The 20,698-nt window shown below is 49.5% G+C and overlaps 1 protein-coding gene and 1 long non-coding RNA gene across 8 annotated transcripts; one reads left to right on the top strand and one right to left on the bottom strand.

Annotated features, from left to right (window-relative positions):
* The first annotated feature begins 60 nt into the window (after window positions 1–60).
* On the top strand, window positions 61–20,017 carry ZNF473 (zinc finger protein 473). 7 transcript variants are annotated; one of them, XM_033224163.1, is made up of 5 exons: window positions 61–207; window positions 5,909–6,108; window positions 11,672–11,798; window positions 14,219–14,308; window positions 17,510–20,017. In XM_033224163.1, the coding sequence occupies exons 2-5, from the start codon at window positions 6,100–6,102 to the stop codon at window positions 19,897–19,899; spliced, it is 2,616 nt and encodes an 871-aa protein (XP_033080054.1). In that variant the 5' UTR covers window positions 61–207; window positions 5,909–6,099; the 3' UTR covers window positions 19,900–20,017. The 7 variants fall into 7 exon arrangements, with proteins under 7 accessions (XP_033080054.1, XP_033080055.1, XP_033080057.1 ...); XM_033224164.1 differs by having other exon boundaries at window positions 6,031–6,108; XM_033224166.1 differs by having other exon boundaries at window positions 100–295.
* Window positions 8,282–17,620, bottom strand: LOC117091618. Its single transcript, XR_004440483.1, has 5 exons — window positions 17,502–17,620; window positions 16,081–16,274; window positions 15,238–15,810; window positions 12,244–12,532; window positions 8,282–8,950 (listed from the first exon to the last, which is right to left on the bottom strand). It is a non-coding gene; the product is annotated as an uncharacterized LOC117091618 (long non-coding RNA).
* Window positions 20,018–20,698: the final 681 nt, after the last annotated feature.

Genomic DNA, 20,698 nt, shown 5'->3' on the forward strand with positions numbered 1-20,698 from the left:
GAGATGGGAAGGCGAAAGAAGTCGCCCGCACAGCCCTCTGGGAAATAGAGTCCTGGCGCTGGCGTGGAGGATCCTGGGTGCAGCCGCTCAGAGAAGCTTCTCGCGCGCAGGAAGTTGGTGCGAGTGGGCTCGTGTGCGAGGAGTTGAATCTCCCGGTCCCTCGAGGCTGGGGTTGCGTCTGTTGACGCGGCGGATTACAATCCCGAGGTACGGACATGCTGGGGCTGAGGGTCTTGCGGGCTCGGTCCTTCCTGAGAGGTGACGGAATGCAAGTGGGGGCGACTTCGGCAAAAGGGTGCGTCGTCTTGGGCGGCGGTTGTCTGGGTGGAGGTGTGAATCGTCTTTCACAGTCTGTTAGGAAAACCGCTCAAGGACCGGGCACGGTGGATCACTCCTGTAATCCCAGCACTTTGGGAAGCCTTGGCGGGGTATCACTTGCGTTCAGGAGTTCCTCGAACCCCCGTTCTCTACTGAAAATACAAAAATTAGCTGAGCGTGGTGGCGGGCGCCTGTAATCCCAGCTACTCGGGAGGCTGAGGCAGGGGAATCGCTTGAACCCAGGAGGCGGAGGTTGCAGTGAGCCGAGATCGCGCCATTGCACTCCAGCCTGGGTGACAGAGCGAGACTACGTCTTAAAAAAAAGAAAGGGCCGGGCGCGGTGGCTCACGCCTGTTATCCCAGCACTTTGGGAGGCCGAGACGGGCGCATCACGAGGTCAAGAGATCGAGACCATCCTGGCTAACACGGTGAAACCCCATCTCTACTATAAAAATATAAAAAACTAGCCGGTCGAGGTGGCGGGCGCCTGTAGTCCCAGCTACCCGGGAGGCTGAGGCAGGAGAATGGCGTGAACCCGGGAGGCGGAGCTTGCAGTGAGCTGAGATCCGGCCACTGCACTCCAGCCTGGGTGACACAGCGAGACTCCGTCTCAAAAAAAAAAAAAAAAAGAAAGGAAGAAAAGCACCTTGGGAGGCCAAGGCAGGCGGATCGCTTAAGCCCAGGAGTTCGAGGCTAGCCTGGGCCACATGGTGAAACCCTGTCGCTACAAAAAAAGAAAAAATATAAAATTAGCCGGGTGTGGTGGCGCCCGCCTGTAGTCTTAGCTAATTGGGAGACCGAGGTGGGAGGATTGCTTGAACCCGGGAGGTAGAGGTTGCAGTAAGCCGAGATGGCACCACTGCGTTCCAGCCTGGGCGACAGAGCAAGACCCTGTCTCAAAAAGAAAAAGAAAAAAGAAAACCGCTAAAGGGGTTTCCAGCCCTCTCTGACGGCCCTGAGAGGAGTGATTCTGTTTTATTTTGGTTTTGGTTGGGGAAGGAGGGAAATGAGTTACCTGAAGTTGGCAGAATGAGTTACCTGAAGTTGGCAGATTTAGGCGGAATCTTGCTGGAGGATGGATGAGAGTTCTTGGGGAAGTTGAAGTACTTAACATTTTTAGTATTTGAGCGCTTTCTGTGTGCCAGGCGCCCTGCTGGAGTCCCTTTTCCTCTCCCGATCCCCACAGCAGCACTGAGACAGAAGTGCAGATCCCCTTGGCCACAAGGCAATCTTGGGAATCAGAATTTTTCAGATTTTAGAAAGCTAATAGGGTGTGTATTTTATAATTAGGCAGCACTCCCCCACCACGAGGAATCGGGGCCAGTTCTTGGTCATAAAATGTTTCTGTGGGTCAAGGAGTGGATGTTCACACTTAGGGGAATATTAAGACCCTGGCCGGGCGCAGTGGCTCAAGCCTGTAATCCCAGCACTTTGGGAGGCCGAGACGGGGCGGATCACGAGGTCAGGAGATCAAGACCATCCTGGCTAACATGGTGAAACCCTGTCTCTACTAAAAACTACAAAAAACTAGCCGGGCGAGGTGGCAGGCGCTTGTAGTCCCAGCTACTCGGGAGGCTGAGGCAGGAGAATGGCGTGAGCCCGGGAGGCGGAGCTTGCAGTGAGCTGAGATCCGGCCACTGCACTCCAGCCTGGGTGACAGAGCGAGACTCCGTCTCAAAAAAAAAAAAAAAAAGACCCTACATGGCCTGTGGCGATCCAGGTGAAGTTTTGCGGTCAGTTTATAAATGAAGTTCCGTTCTTTGGAGCATTTAAAGGACCGTGGATCTGTTGTATTTGTTCCATTTGGTACATGTGGAAACTGAAGCTTAGAGAAGGTAAATGATCTGGAAGGAGGGGCAAGACTCTGGGGCCCAAGGTTTTCAGCCCGATAATTGTTTGGCTTAAGTCACTCTGGGCTGGATGACCTTGGGCTCCACCTCTGGGCCCTCATTCTTTCCTCCCAGGGCTAAGAGTATATGAGATGTGGACAGAATGTGATTTGGTAACTGCAGACAGGGGTCTCAAGTGCAGCTGTCTGTGAGGGCCAGGCAGATAACATACAGGAAAGAAGAGAACTGGTCCAGGTGAGGCTGCGGGGCCTTGGGGAGCACTTGCCTCATATAAAGGGGAGAGTTGTGTTTGGTTTTTTTTTGTTGTTGTTTGTTTGTTTGTTTTGGAGACAGAGTCTCGCTCTGTCACCCAGGCTGGAGTGCGGTCTCACTGGAACCTCCACCTCGGGTTGAAGCAGTTCTCCTGCCTCAGCCTCCCAAGTAACTGGAATTACAGCCATGCACCACCACGGCTAATTTTAGTATTTTTGGTAGAGACGAAGGTTTCACCATGTTGACCAGGCTGGTCTCAGACTCCAAACTTCAGGTGATCTGCCCACCTCGGCCTCCCAAAGTGCTGGGATTACAGGCATGAGCCACTGCACCCAGCTGCTTTTTAAACTTAAATTTATTTATTTATGTTTTTGGAGGCGGGATCTTTCTCTGTCACCCAGGCTGGAGTACAGTGACACAATCATAGCTCACTGCAGCCTTGTGATCCTCCTACCTCAGCCTCCCACGTAGCTGGGACTACAGGCACGTGCCACCACAACTTGCTTATTTTAAAATTTTTTTGTAGAAACAAGGTCTTGTTACGTTGCCCAGGCTGGTCTCGAACCCCCTTCAGCCTCCTAAAGTGCTGGGATTATAAGCATCCCCCACTTGCCTAGCACTGGTCGGAGAGCTTTAAATGGGCTCCAGTGAACTAACTTCGTGGGATGTAGACCCAGTGTTGCCAAATCCTAGGATGTTTCAGCAGTTGGAAACCTAATTTTTAGGTGAAATTTTCCAGTTTTCAAGTTTGAGACTAGTGAGCCATGCTTGAATTTTCTTTCAAAACATTCTGTCTGCCAACAAACATTATGGACCAAATATCTGTCAACTGAGTTATACTCATAGATTGAGGCTTAACCTCTGACATGTAGAAAAACTCATTGTTCAGTAGAATTAGCATTTATTGTAGGTCTACCACATTCCCATATCTGTAGTCTCAAAAATCTGGAAAACTCAGAACAAATATTTTTTTTCGTAAATTTAGTATTCATGCCTTACCTGAACTACGACAGGGTATTTTTTAAAATATAACTTTAAATTATTCTACCTAGAATGAATGATTATACCTTTCTCTAGAAATGGTAAAGTGTTCAATTATGAAGTGCAGCCTGATCCACGCTGTGCTGGGATTTTGTTTTGTTTTTTGTTTTTGTTTTTGAGACCAAGTCTCGCTCTGTCGCCCAGGCTGGAGTGCAGTGGCACAATCTCGGCTCACTGCAAGCTCCACCTCTTGAGTTCACACCATTCTCTCACCTCAGCCTCCCAAGTAGCTGGGACTACAGGCGCCTGCCACCACACCTGGCTAATTTTGTTTTTGTGTTTTTAGTAGGGACGGGGTTTCACCATGTTTGTTAGCCAGGATGGTCTCGATCTGACTTCGTGATCCGCCCGCCTCAGCCTCCCAAAGTGCTGGAATTACAGGCATGAGCCACCACAGCCAGCCCCGCACTGGGATTTTAATGAACTATGCCATATATATGCCATATCACCTTTGTAAAATAAAAGTTGAATGTCAAAGCACATCTGGTGTCGGAGTTTGAAGAATTTGTGGACTTGTGTCATTGGTAAGTGATCCGTGCTGCTTTGTGATATGAAGGCTTTCAGCACTCTGCAGATATATGCCACTTGGTCCACGCAGTGGATACAAATGGGTAAAGATGTCTGTGGTACAATGTTTTGCATATTATGGGTCATGAAAATAACTGGGTGGGCAGTGACTATGTTTTTTTGTTTTTTTTTTTTAGACGAAGTCTCGCTCTGTCACCCAGGCTGCAGTGCAGTGGCGTGACCTCGGGTCACTGCAAGCTCTGCCTCCCAGCTTCACTCCATTCTCCTGCCTCAGCCTCCCAAGTAGCTGGGACTACAGGCGCCAGTCACCATGCCCAGCTAATTTTTTGTATTTTTGGTAGAGACGGGCTTTCACTGTGTAAGCTAGGATGGTCGTGATCTCCTGACCTCGTGATCTGCCGGCCTCAGCCTCCTAAAGTGCTGGGATTACAGGCGTGAGCCACTGCGCCCAGCCGTTTTTTTTTTTTTTTTAATGAATGAGAATAAAAAAAGACTAGAATAGAAAATATCCCAGTACATCTTACATTGCAGAGTAAGTATTGCTTCATGAAACTTTTGTTTAGGTATTTGAGTAGTCATGATACTTTTTTTTTCTTTTTTTTTGAGATGGAGTCTCACTGTGTTGCCCAGGCTGGAATGCAGTGGCACCATCTCCGTTCACTGCAGCCTCCGCCTCCCGGGTTCAAGTGATTCTTTGCCTCAGCCTCTCGAGTAGCTGGGATTACAGGCACGCGCCACCAAGCCCAGCTAATTTTTGTATTCTTAGTACAGATGGGGTTTCAGCATATTGGCCAGGCTGATCTTGAACTCCTGACCTCAGGTAATCTGCCCACCTTGGCCTCCCAAAGTACTGAGATTACAGGCGTGAGCCACTGTCCCAGGCTTGACTACATATTGGTGGTGTTACTGTGGGTAATGGTTAAAACAAAAGTTGAAATACTTTTTTTTTTTTTTTTGAGACGGAGTCTTGCTCTGTTGCCCAGGCTGGAGTGCAGTGGCCAGATCTCAGCTCACTGCAAGCTCCACCTCCTGGGTTTACGCCATTCTCGTGCCTCAGCCTCCCGAGTAGCTGTGAGGTGCCCGCCATCTCACCCGGCTAGTTTTTTGTATTTTTTAGTAGAGATGGGGTTTCACTGCGTTAGCCAGGATGGTCTTGATCTCCTTACCTCATGATCCGCCCGCCTCGGGCTCCCAAAGTGCTGGGATTACAGGCTTGAGCCACCGCACCTGGCCAAGTTGAAATATTTCTGTTGTAGAGATAGCGGCCAGGTGCGGTGGCTCACACCTGTAATCCTAGCACTTTGGGTGGCCGATGAGGGCAGCTTACTTGAGGTCAAGAGTTCGAGAACAACCTGGGCAACAAGTGAGATCCTGGCCTTACAAAAAGTGAAAAAGATTAGCTGGACGTGGTGGCACATGCTTGTAGTCCCAGTTACTTGAGAGGCTGATGTTGGAGGATTGCTTAAGCCCAGGAGATTACAGCTGCAGTGAGCCATGATTGTGCCGCTGTAGTACTCCAGCCTGGCAGCAGAGCAAAGACCTTGTCTCAAAAAAATAAAATAAAATAAGGAACCGTTTTGGAGGCCGATTTACCTGAACCCAAATTCTAGAGATGATAATCAGAAATCCCAGAAGCATTGTTCCATTGGTTCTTCAGACACCTTCATTCTGTCAACAACTGTAGGTGCCTTTACACCTACTGTGAAAGCACCTCCTGTACATTAAGCAACACAGCAGTGAGCAAGACAGAAGTTCCCACTGCGGCCATAGATTTTCCTCAGCAAATCTCCTAAGCATGTTTTTACTGACTGTGTTAGGTGCTAACAGTGGTGGCGAAGCTGTTCCGTAGGTTCTGAAGCACAGTGGAGATGTGGGGCTGGGGTAGCTTCAGTAAATACAGCTGTTGTTGTCCCCTGCAGGGAGACTCACACTGGGACTTGTCTTCCTCCTCCTGGACATTTTGGGGGCTCGGCAGCATGGACAGCGAGTCAGCCATGGGCGGAAGGGAGACTTTCTCACAGCTCCCTTGTGCTTCCCACAGCCCTGCCAGCCGGGAACACGGAGGGGAAGGAGGAGGAGCTTAAAAGAGGCTACTGAAGCCCAGTTGGCCATGACTGAGGTGAGCTGAATGTCGCTCTGTCTTCATCGGTCACCCCCAAAGGCAGGAAAGTTGGCTTTCCTTTGTGGCCGAGGTGAGTTGAAGGCCGCTCTGTGTTAATCAGTCACCCCCAAAGGCAGGAAAGTTGGCCTGCCTTTGTTTTGGCCTCCCTGTCCCACGGTGGCTCCCAGGTGATTTTTAAAGGAAAGCTCACACGCTGTTCTTTTCTGCTTGTACTCTTCTGGGAACCCCTATTGCTTATAGGATAAATTCCAGGGTTTTCAGCCTTCCTGTGTGTTCTAGGTTCTACCCACGTTTGCACATCTTCTCCCATTTCTCTAGATGACCAGTACTCCCTTTGGCCTAGTAGTAAAACTTGATTGTGTACTTTCCAGCAGCTTCCTTGCCTTTGCTCAGGTTGGGTCATCTGCTGGAATCCCCTGTCCCTTTTCCATCTGGTAATGTCTCACACAGCCTTTAAGACCCGACTCAGTTCCCCAGCTCTTCCCTAGGCACTCAGCACTTTCCCACTGTGACCTTCCATAGCGCTCCCTGCTGCCTCCACTGTAGCACAGATCCACCTAGATATGGATGTTCCTGCCCGTATCTGTCATCCCGACCAGACTAGATGCTCCTTGGGGACACGAACTGCGGGATTCATCTCTGGGTCCCCAGGGCCCAGCACAGGCCAGGCACACAGGAAGCCTCATGAGGTATTAGGTGAATGTATGAATGAATCAATGAATGATGCATGAAACCATCTCTCTATCTGGTAAATATCTGTTAATCCTTAGTGATCCAACTTTAATGACCTCCCCTCCAGGAAGCTTTCCCTGACCTCAAGGCAATGGCCTCCCTCCTTCCTCTGGCCCACACAGCCCTCGATACGTCCCTGTGCCACAGACCTCCTTCCCTCATGTCTCTTCATCAGACCATGAGCTCCATGAGGCCAGGAACCAGGTCTGACACACATCCGTGTCCCTGGTGCCCACAGTGTGGTCTGGCACACAAGGTAAATGGTTGCCACATATGTGCTCCGACCTTGTCACTTTCCTGTGGCTCCCCAGTGCCTCAGGGATCAAGTCTGCCCTGTCTTCCCACCTCCTGCATCACTGAGACCAGGGGCCCTTGTCCAGCACAGTCTGGGAGTGTGAGGAAAGGAAGCCCCTCGAAGGTCCTCTGTGATCTGGCTCCTGCTGAAAAAACTGCTTGACTGGTACTCTTGACAGGATATAGACAGCAACAGTTTCTATTATGAGTGTCAGAAATCGACTTACGCAGTCAGGAGACTACTAATTATATAACCAAAAGTCCAGAGGTAGGGCTGTCATCATCTGCAAGTGTGATTGGGACTCAGTTTATTGTCCCCATCTTGAACCTCGCTTAGTATGGGTTCCATCCTTGATGAGCTCCTTCCCTTGTCCCAAAACAGCTATCAGGACCACGTGCTGCTTTGCCTCCTTCGACAAGTATTTACTCTGTGCCTGCCACGTGTGGGCTTTGTTATAAGTCTGGACTAGGGAAACAGTTTAGGCGGTTCCTGTCCTCATGAAGCTCACGTTATTGCGAGTGACCGTGTATGAGCTTGCTAGGGCTGCTGTAACAAAGTACCACACACTGGGTGGCTGAAAACAACAGAAATGGATGGTCTCGCAGTCCTGGAGGCCAGAAGTCTGAGATGGGGGTGTTGTCAGGGCTGGATCCTTCTGAGGCTGCGAGCCAGGCCTCTCCCCTAGCTTCTGGCAGTTTGCTGGCCAGCTTCGGTGTTGCTTGGCCTAGAGAGGCATCACCCCAGTCTCTGCCTTCATCTTCCCAGGATGTTCTCCTCGTATCTTCACATTGTTTTCCCTCAGCCTGTGTTTGTCTTTTTGTCCCCATTTCTCCTCTTTTTTTTTTTTTTTTTTTTTTTGAGGCGGAGTCTCGCTCTGTCGCCCAGACTGGAGTGCAGTGGCGCAATCTCGGCTCACTGCAAGCTCCGCCTCCCGGGTTCACGCCATTCTCCTGCCTCAGCCTCCCGAGTAGCTGGGACTACAGGCGCCCGCCACCTCGCCCGGCTAGTTTTTTGTATTTTTAGTAGAGACGGGGTTTCACCATGTTAGCCAGGATGGTCTCGATCTCCTGACCTCGTGATCCGCCCGTCTCGGCCTCCCAAAGTGCTGGGATTACAGGCTTGAGCCACCGCGCCCGGCCCATTTCTCCTCTTTATAACAACTTCAGTCATGTTGGATTAGGACCCACCCTGGTGACCTCACCTCAGCTTGATCACCTCTGTAAAGACCCCATTTCCAAATAAGGGCAAACTCTGAGGTACTGGGAATTAGAACTTCATTGTATCTTTTTGGAGGGTTACAGTTCAACCCATACCACACAGTAAAATGCATTCAGTAAATCACATAGAATGCAGGCAGTATTAAGGATTGTGGAAGAAAAGGATAGGGAGACTCCGGGTGGAGTTGCTGTTTTATACAGAGGGGTTGGAGAAGGCCTCATGGAGAAGAGGCATTTAAGCAGAGAACTGAGGGACTCTTGACTCTAAGATGGGAGCTGCCAGGTGTGTTCGGGGAGCAGCAAGGAAGCTGGTGTGGCTGGAGCAGAGTGGATGAGCAGGAACGGGGAGAAGGTGAGGCCTGAGGGATAGCTGGGGCCTGATCTTTAGGGCCCTGGAGATCATTGTATGGCCTTTGTCTTTAAATGCGATGAATCCGGAGGCCATTGGAGGGTTTGGAGCAGAGGATGGACAGGATCTGTTGTAAGTAGAAACAGGATTCCCGTGGCTCGTCTACCCAATTCCTGCTTAGCATCACATTGGGACGACTGTTTCAGGATCTTGCTGCTGCTGTAACAAATAACACAAACCTGGGGGCTTAAAAACAACACAAATTTATGATTTCACAGCCTCTAGAACTATAGGAAATAAATTTCTTTTCTTTATAAATTACCCAGTTACAGCAACAGAAGATGGACTAATACACTGTGTGACTTGGAGAAAGTGACTATTTGGGCCTTGATTTTGTTTTCTATAAATTGGGGATAATCCTGCCTCAGAAAGGAGTCAGGCGGTTTAGTGAGTCACTGCACGTAAAGCATTGAACCATTGCAGGCATGCAGAAAGCTCTTGGCCAAAGAAGGGCTTTTGCAGTCAGATGCCTGGAGGGGTGGGCTGGGCAGTGTGAGCCAGAGTGGAATTGCCCCTTTGTGGAGCTCTTCCTTTGTGCTAAGTACTGTGCAGTCACCTCCCAGCAGTATTTCAGTTGCTTCCTGTAGCAGCCCTGATGAGATGGGACTCATTGGTCCCATTTCACTAGGGGAGCAGGAATTGGGGTCACAAGAGACATGCAGCTTACTTGCCAGTAGTCACTCGTAAGTGAAGGTAGTAGGGCCAAACCTCAAAGCCAAACTAAAGAGAGGTGGTTTTCATTCTTCCTTAAAATGTGCCTGTGTGTGTGCATGCGCATGTGTGCCTGTGCCCACATTGATGGAAGAGACACAGCAGTCGTGGTTTCACCTAGAGATGGGGTGTGGGGGGGGGGGCAGGCTTTCACGTTTTATTGTTGGTACTTCTCAAGTATTTGAATTTTTATCCTAAACACCCATTAACTGGCCAGGTACAGTGGCTCATGCCTGTAATCCCAACACTTGGGGAGGCAGGGGCAGGAGGATCACTTGAGGCCAAGAGTTCGAGACCAGCCTGGGCAACATGGCAAGACTCCTACTCTGCCAAACAAACAAACAAACAGACAAAAAATTAGCTGGGTCTGGTGGCACATGCCTATAGTTCTGGCTACTTGGAGGCTGAGGCAGGAGGATTGCTTGAGTCCAGGAGATCGAGGCTATAATCGTGCCACTACTCCAGCCTGGGTAACACTGTGAGACACTCTCTCTCTTTCTGTCTCTCTTTCTCTCTCTCTCTCTCTATATATATATAATATATATATAATATAAATTATATATATAATTTACAAATTACCAGATTTATAAATTACCATAATTTATAAATGATAGAAGGAAACCAATTCCTTATAGTGAAAACTAGCAAATAAAAGGAGAGTCAAGCATTTACCCTACCTGTCCTATATGAACTCTATCACTGACTAGCCAAATAATAGAAAATTTTTTTTTTTTTTTAGGCAGGGTCTCACTGTCACCCAGGCTGGAGTGCAGTGATGTGATCACAGCTCACTGTAGCCTTGACTTCCTTGGGCTCCTGTGATACTCTCACCTCAGCCTCCTGAGTAGCTGGGACTACAGGTGCATATGTAAATGATAATATAAAAATATATGTAATTATATATAAAATAAAATTATGTATAATATGTATCTATATTATATATACATTATATGATGTATATATACACTATATACACGCACACATACATATAAATAATAATAAACACTTATTAACTAGGAAAGTTTTAAAATGAAAGATGGCATCACTAAAAGTGGGACAACCAGCTAGGAGCCTTAGGTAGTCATGGGGCCTAAAGTGGACCTGGTACCATCTGTGAGTGGGTCTTTCCCCCAGAGGCTGTACTGACTCACTCAGGCCTCTGCTCCCCTGACCAGCTCACAGGAAATGCGCAGCCAGGGGAGCAGCCAGGTGATACTGCATAGAAGCAGCTCGCCACATTCAGAACGTGGAATCCCAAATCAGGAGCATGGAGGATGAAGAAGGCACAGGGGTACAGCTGTAGATTTAAAAATCTCAGAGCCACATCAGTTACACGCAGGGTATGGGCTCCCCTGGATTCTGATTGAGACAAGCTAACTATAAAGACACACCACTAGGTTGGGCATGGTGTCTTATGCCTGTAATCCCAGCACTTTGGGAGGCCGAGACGGGCAGATCACGAGGTCAGGAGTTCGAGACTAGCCTTGCTCACATGGTGAAATCCTGTCTCTACTTAAAAATGCAAAATTAAAATTAGCTGGGTGTGGTGGTGTGCACCTGTAATCCCAGCTACTCAGGAGGCTGAGGCAGGAGAATCGCTTGAACCTGGGAGGCAGAGGTTGCAGTGAGCCGAGATCGTGCCATTGCACTCCAGCCTGGGCAATAGAGTGAGACTTCGTCTCAAAAAAAAAAAAAAGGGACACACCACTGAGACGTCAGCCTAATCTGTATACAGATTTCGAATGTGGTCTAGGTGTTCAGTGACTAAGGAGTTACTGCTCATACTGAAGTCTTCACAGGTGAAATCAGATGGCTCCTGGTGATGGGTTCATGGTTGGTAATTATATACATCTCTCTACTTGTATGTATGTTTGAAAATTTACAAAATCTTGAATGAACACTAAAAAAAGCAAAAGTGTGAAATAAGTAGATTTTTAGGACCAGACAGACCTGGGTTCAGTCTCACCTGTGTTAATCTTGGTTGACATTCTGTCCCTTGGTCAAGACTCCTTTTCTTTGCCTACAAAATACAGGGTTTCCAATCTCTTACGTCTCAAGATTCTTGTCACGCTGAGGCTGGGATAGTTTTTGTGAAAGGCCTGGCAGATTGAGGCCTGGCAGATTGGGCCCTGAGTGAGCTGTTGGGCTCCTCCCTGACCCCAGCCTCTGAGTGACCAATAGTGTATTGTGTTTTAGGAATTTGTGACCCTCAAGGACGTCGGCATGGACTTCACCTTGGAAGATTGGGAGCAGCTCGGGCTGGAACAGGGGGACATGTTCTGGGACACAGCATTGGACAACTGCCAGGACCTCTTCCTGCTGGGTGAGTGTTCCCTGTCCCCAGGGGCCTACTCACTGTCCTGCTTGGTGATCACCTGTGTTCTCCCCCAGCCACAGGGTGAAATCCTGGGCTCCTCTGAATCCACATGACCTAACCCAGCAGTTCTCAGCTGGCCAAGGAGACATTGGCAATGTGTGGAGACATTTTTGATTGTTACTTCTTGGGCCAGCAGCGTGCTGCTAACATCTAGCCGGTGGAACCCAGGGAGGCTGCCACACATCCTGCAGTGCACAGGAGAGCCCCACAACCAAGGACTGGCCTGTGCCAGTGTCAGTAGTGCTAAGCCTGGGAAACCCTGCTCTGGCCCCATCTGCCTCCCCAGCCTCGTCTTCACCACTTTTCTGCTTGTAGTCAGTCATTCTTCAAGCTGAGACTTCAGGGTCTTCCAGTTGCCCTCCCCTCTGCCTAAGTGGCTCTCAGGGCTTACCTTCTTCAAGTCTGACCTGTGACCCTGTGAGAACTCCGTATCTCCTCTCCTACTCATCTTGGCCATTGCTCCATCACGTTCTAACTACCATTTTATCATCAGAGCGGGAGCTGTGTGAGGACAGGGGCGTGTCCACAGTGATTGGAACAAACAGTTCCTGCTCCAGGGCCCAGCGGATGGCTCTAAATTAATGAACGATTGAGTAGCAGCTCTTCGGACTTGCTCGTTCAATCCTCCAGTCACCCCATGAGGAAGCTGGGTTGTCCCTCTTGTGCCGAATGGTCTGAAACTGAGGTTGAAAGAGAGGCAGTCACCTTCCCAGCCATGCCAGTGTCCCCAGGACACCCACAGCTCCAGTGATTGACTAGGATTCCTGGGACTCATCCTGTAGTCAGACTCATGGCTAAGACTGACTACAGTGAAAAGAGTCAGAGCAGTCAGCAAAGGGAGGAGGTAAATGGGGCAAAGTCCAAGGGAGCCAGGCACAAGCTTCCAGAATTCTCTCTCAGGGGAGTCACATGGGACATGCTTAATTCCCCCAGCAATATTGTAGAATGTGATATCACGTGTGAAATGCTGTCCACCAGGGAAGCTCATCAGAGCCTCAGTGCCAGGGTTTTTACTGGGGTCTGGTCACGTGGGCCCCTTTGCCTGGCACATACCAAAATTGCAGACTCCCAGAAGGAAAGCAGGTGTAAGCCACAGTGTTTGCAGAGTTTAGGTCCAGGGAGCGTGTCTCTTCAGTTCCGGAGACACGGGGTACCCCCCTGAAATCCAGCCTTGCCAGCAGGCCTTTCCCAGGAGAGCAGCCAGCCTGCTGTGTCGCCCTCTTCTGCACACCAGTGTCACACAGTGAGAGAGCGGCAGGGTCCAGACTCCAGCTAAGGTCTGTGCAGCCCCAAGGCCACATCACCCCAGCTCCCCATCAGTGTCACCTCATTAGCTCATTTTCCCTCTCTGTTGCCTCAGTTCTTTCTTTTTGAAGAACCAGAAAAATAATTTACTTCAAAAGATGAAAGCAGTAAAAGATAACACACTGTGGAAACTGTCATTTGATAGACTCTCATCACATTGGGCAGACTTTCTCCAGACTGACCAGTGTGTGCTAAGAAGCATCTAATGGGAGGTCCTACCTCAGTGTCGTTTTGAATTTTTAAACTACAGCCCACAGTAAGAAGTGTGTTTACCTCGACTGCCCCTTCACCCATTTGCGTGTATGTATGAGTAGTGTATCCACTTCCTATTGCTGTTGTTACACATAGCACAAACGCAGTGGCTTCCACCGGCACACTTGTATTATGTTACAGTCCTGGAGGCCAGGAGTTCCAAATGCATGTGGCTGGGCTGGAGGCGAGGTGTTGGCAGGGCCATGTTCCTTCTGGAGGCTCCAGCACATACAGTCCTCTCCTGGCCCGTTGCCAGCTTCTGGAGGTCACCTGTATTGCTTGACTCATGGCCTCTCAGTCTTCAAAGCCAGCAGTGGCGTTTTCTCTGCTGTAGCCTGTGTCCCTCCTGGATGATGACTCTGGTCCCTTACTTGGGGAAGCTTGTAGAAGGTAGGCTCAGGACTGCTTGGACCCTGGGACCCTGACATCTTCTGTCCTTGGCCCATGGAGGCCTCAGGCGTTGTGTGACCCATGGGTCAGTGAGTGAATCATGAATGGCTAAGGAAGTGCGTGCCTCTCCACCTGGCAGATTCTGCCCATTAAAGAGCTGTCACAAGTCCTTTGTGTCCCCAGCCCCAGCTGTCACAGCTTTGATCACCCTGGATTGTGATTGTTTGGCTCCCTCTCTATCACTGGACTGGGAACCCTACAGGGCAGGCATCCCCAGAGTCGCCCAGGCAGCACCTGGCCCACAGGAGCCGTGTGCAGGATAAAGCATAGAAAAGTCAGGAGAGCTAGGAGGTTCTCACTGAGTGTCTGGATGACCCTCCATGTCCTGGTTAGATGACAATGCTGTTCTCTCCCTGCAGACCCCCCAAGACCCAACCTGACCTCCCACCCAGATGGCGGCGAAGATCTAGAGCCTCTGCCAGGAGGAAGCCCAGAAGCAACGGGCCCTGGTGAGTGGATGGAGAGGGGCCCCCTGTGTACCTTCTGTCCTCCAGACCTCCATCCTGGGGCTGCCGCCAGCTCTCCCACAGGTCTACCCAGACATTACAACGCTTAGTTTCAGGACTTTACTCGCCACTCGCTGGCTTCCACCCCCTCATCCTGGGAGCTGGGGGCGATCCGGACATTTTTATAGACCCTCACTCTGGTGTCTCTCCACCTAGCCCTTCAGCACAGGGCTATCCTGGTGCCTCTCCGCAGCTCCTCCTCTTCCTTCCAGACTCAACAAGGAGACGCCCTCCGCTCTCTGAGTTGGTCTCTGCTTTCCTGCCTTGTGCTTCCTGGGTGTGTTGACCCTCATTCTACTTCTTTTACCTCCTTTCCTTCAGGTCCATTTTTCCTTCCTATCCCTGGGGCACAGCAAATGGCCACATTAGGGAGTAACTTCAGCCTAGGCCTGAATGCTGCCAAGAGCATCTGCCCTGCCATCTCCCAAGCCAGGGCTCCTCCAGGTGGATCAGGTTAGGTGGTGAGGATTCCTGGGGCATTACCCATGGTAGAGACATCCCCAGCAGGAGAAAGCAGAGGCAGCTGCCTTGCCTGGCATGGGAGGCTTCTCTCATTGTTTCTTTATCTGCATGAGAAGCAGGGCCCTGAACCAGAGACCACAGGAGTCTCAGGCTGTACCCAACCCAGTCAGTCTGTAGCTCCCTTCTTGGCTCACCACACTCAAGCTCGTGTACATGAGGCCTCTGCAGCCTCCTGTTCAGCACATCAGTGTCCCTCGTAGGTGACTAACCCATGCACAGGCTCTCACAACCTCTGCTTTCTGTTTCTGTCACCTCAGCATATTGGCTGTTTCCAAGCATGGGTAGCCATGCCTTTACTAACAAATACACCTCCATATCCTCTAGGAGTGACACTCGAGTTGCATAGTTACCACGTAAGCGTCTTTCCCCTTTAACGGTGTGCCTTTCTTGGAAGCAGGGCTTAGCTGATTCACTGCTCCTGACATCATGCTTGGCACATAAGGGGTGCCTATTACATGTCTGTCGGTGCATTTGAGGCAGAGGGAACAACATGAGCACTGGTGTGGTGAGGAGAGTGAGCTGGATATCTGTGGGAGAGATGAGCAGAGGCAGAGGTGACAATTCAGAACAAGGTGTGATTTCAGAAGGCTTTCATTTGCAAGTTTTAATTCCAGGTGGAGAGACTTTAAGCAGTCTCATAGATACTCAGAAGGTGAGCCAAGAACTGCAGAAGGGATAGGCTGGAAAAGGTACGATGATGGAGGAGAGGAGAGATGGGGAGACTGGAGGCATACAGCAGAGCAGGGACATTCATGTTTTGTGAAGGATCCCAGAGAGCATACAGCTTGGTAGTTAAGAATATGGGGGCCAGGCATGGTGGCTCATACCTGTAATCCCAGCACTTTGGGAGGGCAAGGCAGGCAGATCACTTGAGGTCAGGAGTTCGAGACCAGACTGGCCAACATGCTGAAACTCTGTCTCTACTAAAAATACAAAAATTAGCTGGGTGTGGTAGTGGGCGCCTGTAGTCCCAGCTACTCAGGAGGCTGAGGCAGGAGAATCACTTGAACCCGGGAGGCAGAGGTTGCATTGAGCTGAGATCGTGCAGCACTTCAGCCTGGGCAACTGAGCAAGACTCAATCTCCAAAAAAAAAATATATATATATACACATATACATACATACATATATGGGGTCAGAGGGGTTTAAATCCTCTGCTGCCCACTTAGCTTTAAGAAGCAGAAACGTGCCTACCTTATGGGAGGTTGTCGAGTATAACAGAGTGCCTGAGGCACTCCTGCCTGTGAGCAAGCATGCCATGAATGGGATTTACTATCTGTGAATTTGTCCCATGGCTGCCGCTGTGGCAGTGGATGGATGAGCAGTGGAAGGTCCCCGTTAAAGAGCTTACCTTCTGGTAAGGGTCAGGGGTCAGACCCTTTCATAACCTGTCAAGGTAGAGGATGGTAAGTGCTCAGCTGTTTTTCAAATACAGGGCAGGGGACTTAAAGCAGAATGGGGATGGGGTTGTCAGGGAAGCCTTTCAGAGGAGGGTGATACTCAAGCTGGGTATTAAAAGACTTAGAGGAGTTAGCCCAGGAAGTGCCATCCAGCATGAGGGACCATTAAAAGCACAGAGGAGAAAGTCTGGTAGATTTAGGGAACCGCAAGAGTTCTATGAGGTCAGCACAAAGAGCGCTGGGCTAATACACTCATTTCTCTTCTCCAGGCAGGAAGCCATGGAAGGGTTTAATCAGAGGAGTGATATAGTCAGATCCATTTATTACAAAACCCTTTAGGGCTAGTGTGGAAAACTGGAGAGAGAGACAGACAGAGACAGGAGACCAATGAGCAGCCTGGGGTCAGATGGAGTCAGTGATAAAGAGAGGAGAGGAAGGGAGTTGAGACATTTCGATAGAGACCAAATGAAATTAGTGCCAAGTTGAGGGAGAGGTAGGGAGGAGGTTGACTCCTAGGATTCTAGCATGGAGAACTGGATGGATGGTGGAGTGGGGGGATTGGGGTGTTGTCTGGGATAGCGGATGCAGGATATGAGGAGGAAGATTTTGGTGACAGTGCAGGATAGAGTGGAGAGTAGAAGCAGGTGAGTCCAGGTGACTTTTTAGGGAACTTGGTCAGTCACCTAGTTGTGAAGGTAATGGTCGAATCTCCCTCCTTGTTGAACCCCTGTGGTTTCCCAGCTCCCCTGTTGACCCTCCTGGGAATGGGCTCTCTGTTTTCCTTTTTTTTGAGACGGAGTCTCGCTCTGTCACCTAGGCTGGAGTGCTGTGGCCGGATCTCAGCTCACTGCAAGCTCCGCCTCCCGGGTTCACGCCATTCTCCTGCCTCAGCCTCCCAGGTAGCTGGGACTACAGGCGCTGCCACCTCGCCCGGCTAGTTTTTTGTAGTTTTTAGTAGAGACGGGGTTTCACCGTGTTAGCCAGGATGGTCTCGATCTCCTGACCTCGCGATCCGCCTGTCTCGGCCTCCCAAAGTGCTAGGATTACAGGCTTGAGCCACCGCGCCCAGCCGGGCTCTCTGTTTTCTGTGATGCCAGTTCCACATGGGTCACCCCTTTGGGTCCCTTAATGGATAGGCTGGACTCAAGATCCATCACCCCTACTTGCTCTTGTCTGTGTTCTCACCCTTGGTGAACAGGAGACATTTGCACTTACTCTTTCAGATGTGACTGAGACCAAGAACTCTCCTCTGGTGGAGGATTTCTTGGAAGAAGGATTCTCCCAGGAGATTATAGAGATGTTATCCAAGGATGGCTTCTGGAACTCCAATTTCGGAGAGGCCTGTGTAGAGGACACCTGGTTAGATAGTTTGCTAGGCGATCCAGAAAGTCTTCTGAGGTCTGATGTTGCCACCAATGGGGAAAGTCCCACGGAATGCAAGAGTTATGAATTAAAGAGAGGCCTCAGTCCTGTGTCCACCCTTTCCACGGGAGAAGATTCCATGATACATAATGTTTCTGAAAAGACCCTCACACCAGCTGAGTCTAAGGAATATAGGGGTGAGTTTGACTCCTACTCGGACCACAGCCAGCAGGATTCTGTTCAGGAAGGGGAGAAACCATATAAATGTAGTGAATGTGGGAAAAGCTTCAGTGGGAGTTACCATCTTACCCAGCACTGGATTACTCATACTGGGGAGAAACCCACTGTCCATCAAGAGTGTGAGCAAGGTTTCGACCAGAATGCTTCCTTTTCTGTGTATCCGAAAACTCACACGGGCTACAAATCCTATGTGTGTAATGAATATGGGACAACTTTTAGTCAGAGTGCATACCTGTGGCATCAGAAAACTCACACTGGAGAAAAACCATGTAAGAGTCAATACAGTGACCACCCACCCAGTCATGACACACAGCCTGGTGAGCATCAGAAAACTCACACAGATAGTAAGTCCTACAACTGTAATGAATGCGGCAAGGCTTTCACCCGGATCTTGCATCTTATTCGGCACCAGAAGACCCACACTCGGAAACGCTATGAATGTTCCAAGTGCCAGGCGACCTTCAGCTTGAGAAAACACCTCATCCAACATCAGAAAACTCACACTGCAAAAACGACCTCTGCGTGTCGGGAGTGCGGGAAGACTTTTCGGCAGAGTTCGCTGCTCATTGAGCACCAGGCTCTTCATACTGGAGAGAAGCCTTATAAGTGTAATGAATGTGGGAAATCCTTCAGCCGTAACTCTACCCTAAAGATCCATCAGCGGGTTCACAGTGGAGAGAAGCCTTACAAATGCAGTGAGTGTGGGAAGGCCTTCCACCGGTACACTCACCTTAATGAACATCGGCGAATTCATACGGGCTACAGACCCCACAAATGTCAAGCATGCATCAAGAGTTTCAGCCGGCCCTCGCATCTGATGCGACATCAGGCCATTCACACTGCAGAAAGGCCCTATCGCTGTGCTGAATGCAAGGAGACTTTCAGCGATAACAGTCACCTTGTGCAACACCAGAAAATGCACAGTGTCAAAACCCCGTATGAATGCCAGGAGTGCGGAGAACGCTTCATTTGCAGCTCAACCCTGAAGTGCCACCAGAGTGTTCACACAAGAGAAAAACAAAGATTTGTTGTGAGTGGGAAGATCTTGGATCAGAACCCAGAACAGAAAGAGAAGTGCTTTAAGTGTAACAAATGTGAGAAAACCTTTAGCTGCAGCAAATACCTAACTCAGCACGAGAGGATTCACACCAGTGGGGTGAAGCCCTTTGAGTGTGACCAGTGTGGGAGAGCCTTTGGCCAAAGTACTCAGCTCATTCACCATCAAAGAATCCACTCTAGAGTGAGGCTGTATAAATGGGGTGAGCAAGGGAAAGCCATCAGCAGTGCCTCCCTTCTCAAACTTCAGTCCTCCCACACAAAGGAGCACCCTTTTAAATGTAACGAATGCGGAAAGACCTTCAGCCAAAGTGCACACCTCTCAAAACATCAGTTAATTCATGCTGGAGGGAATCCCTTTAAATGTAGTAAGTGTGACAGAGTCTTCACCCAGAGAAACTACCTTGTTCAGCATGAGCGAACTCATGCCAGAAAGAAGCCCTTGGTGTGTAATGAATGCGGGAAAACGTTCCGTCAGAGCTCGTGCCTTTCTAAGCATCAGAGAATTCACTCAGGTGAGAAGCCCTATGTATGTGACTACTGTGGGAAGGCCTTCGGCCTGAATGCGGAGCTTGTCCGCCACCAGAGAATTCACACTGGAGAAAAGCCTTATGTTTGTCAGGAGTGCGGGAAAGCCTTCACCCAGAGCTCATGCCTTTCTATTCACCGGAGAGTTCACACTGGGGAGAAGCCCTACATATGTGGTGAATGTGGGAAAGCCTTTGCCCAGAAAGCAAATCTGACACAGCACCAGAGAGTTCACACTGGGGAGAAGCCTTACTCCTGTAATGTGTGTGGCAAAGCTTTTGGCCTCAGTGCCCATCTCAACCAGCACCTGAGAGTTCACACCCAGGAGACACTTTATCAGTGTCAACGTTGCCAGAAAGCCTTTCGGAGCCACTCGAGCCTCACCCGCCACCAGCGTGTACACAACAAGCAGCAATACTGGCTCTAGCCATTGGGTGGCAGCAGAGTCCCAGAATATGAGACTTCATCCGATATTGAAAGTTGGAAACCATCCATCCCATTGCAAGTTTCTCTCCAAATAAATACATCTAAAGATTGATTAGAAAGTTTGTGCACATGTGTTTCATTATAACAGTGAAAACACAAAAATGGAGAAGCTGTACAACGTCAGGATACAGAGGTAGCCTCTGGAGCCAGTCTACCTGAGTTAAATCCCACCTCTGCCATCTACTACCTAAGTGACCTTGGGAAAGTCAGAAAAATCTCTCAGGGCCTCGGTGTCCTCATCTGTAAAATGGGCATCACCTACCTCAGAGGGCTTTTCTGAGGATTAAATACATAAATGTGAAGCACTTAGAACTGATGGCCAGCACATGAGGGCTCACCAAGTGTAAGCCACAAATACACATCAGCCATAGCACAAATACACTCGTGTTACAAGAAAGGAATTGGTAATCTCTGTGTTTACTGTAGTTAATATTCTTATAATGTATCGCTTTTAATGTAAGTTTTCCTTTTTTAAAGTTTTTCTCAGCGAGACTCCGCCTCAAAAAAAAAAAAAAAAAAAAAGTTTTTCTCCAGCACCTTACTCTTCTTAAATGCCTGGCGTTTTTTTGTCCCTTTATCTCTCTTTCCTGGTTTTTTTTCCTTAACCCCCAGAAAGCCAAAAAGAACATGTAAACTCCTAACCTCAACTAGCTGCAACCTTCCACTCCTAACCTCCCAAGCCTCTCACTCAGAGAGGACTCCCTATCCCACAAACACATGCTTCCTCTTCCCATGACCTT

Source organism: Trachypithecus francoisi, unplaced genomic scaffold (assembly GCF_009764315.1).
Source record: "Trachypithecus francoisi isolate TF-2019V2 unplaced genomic scaffold, Tfra_2.0 Lachesis_group12, whole genome shotgun sequence".
NCBI classification, from domain to species: Eukaryota; Metazoa; Chordata; class Mammalia; order Primates; family Cercopithecidae; genus Trachypithecus; species Trachypithecus francoisi.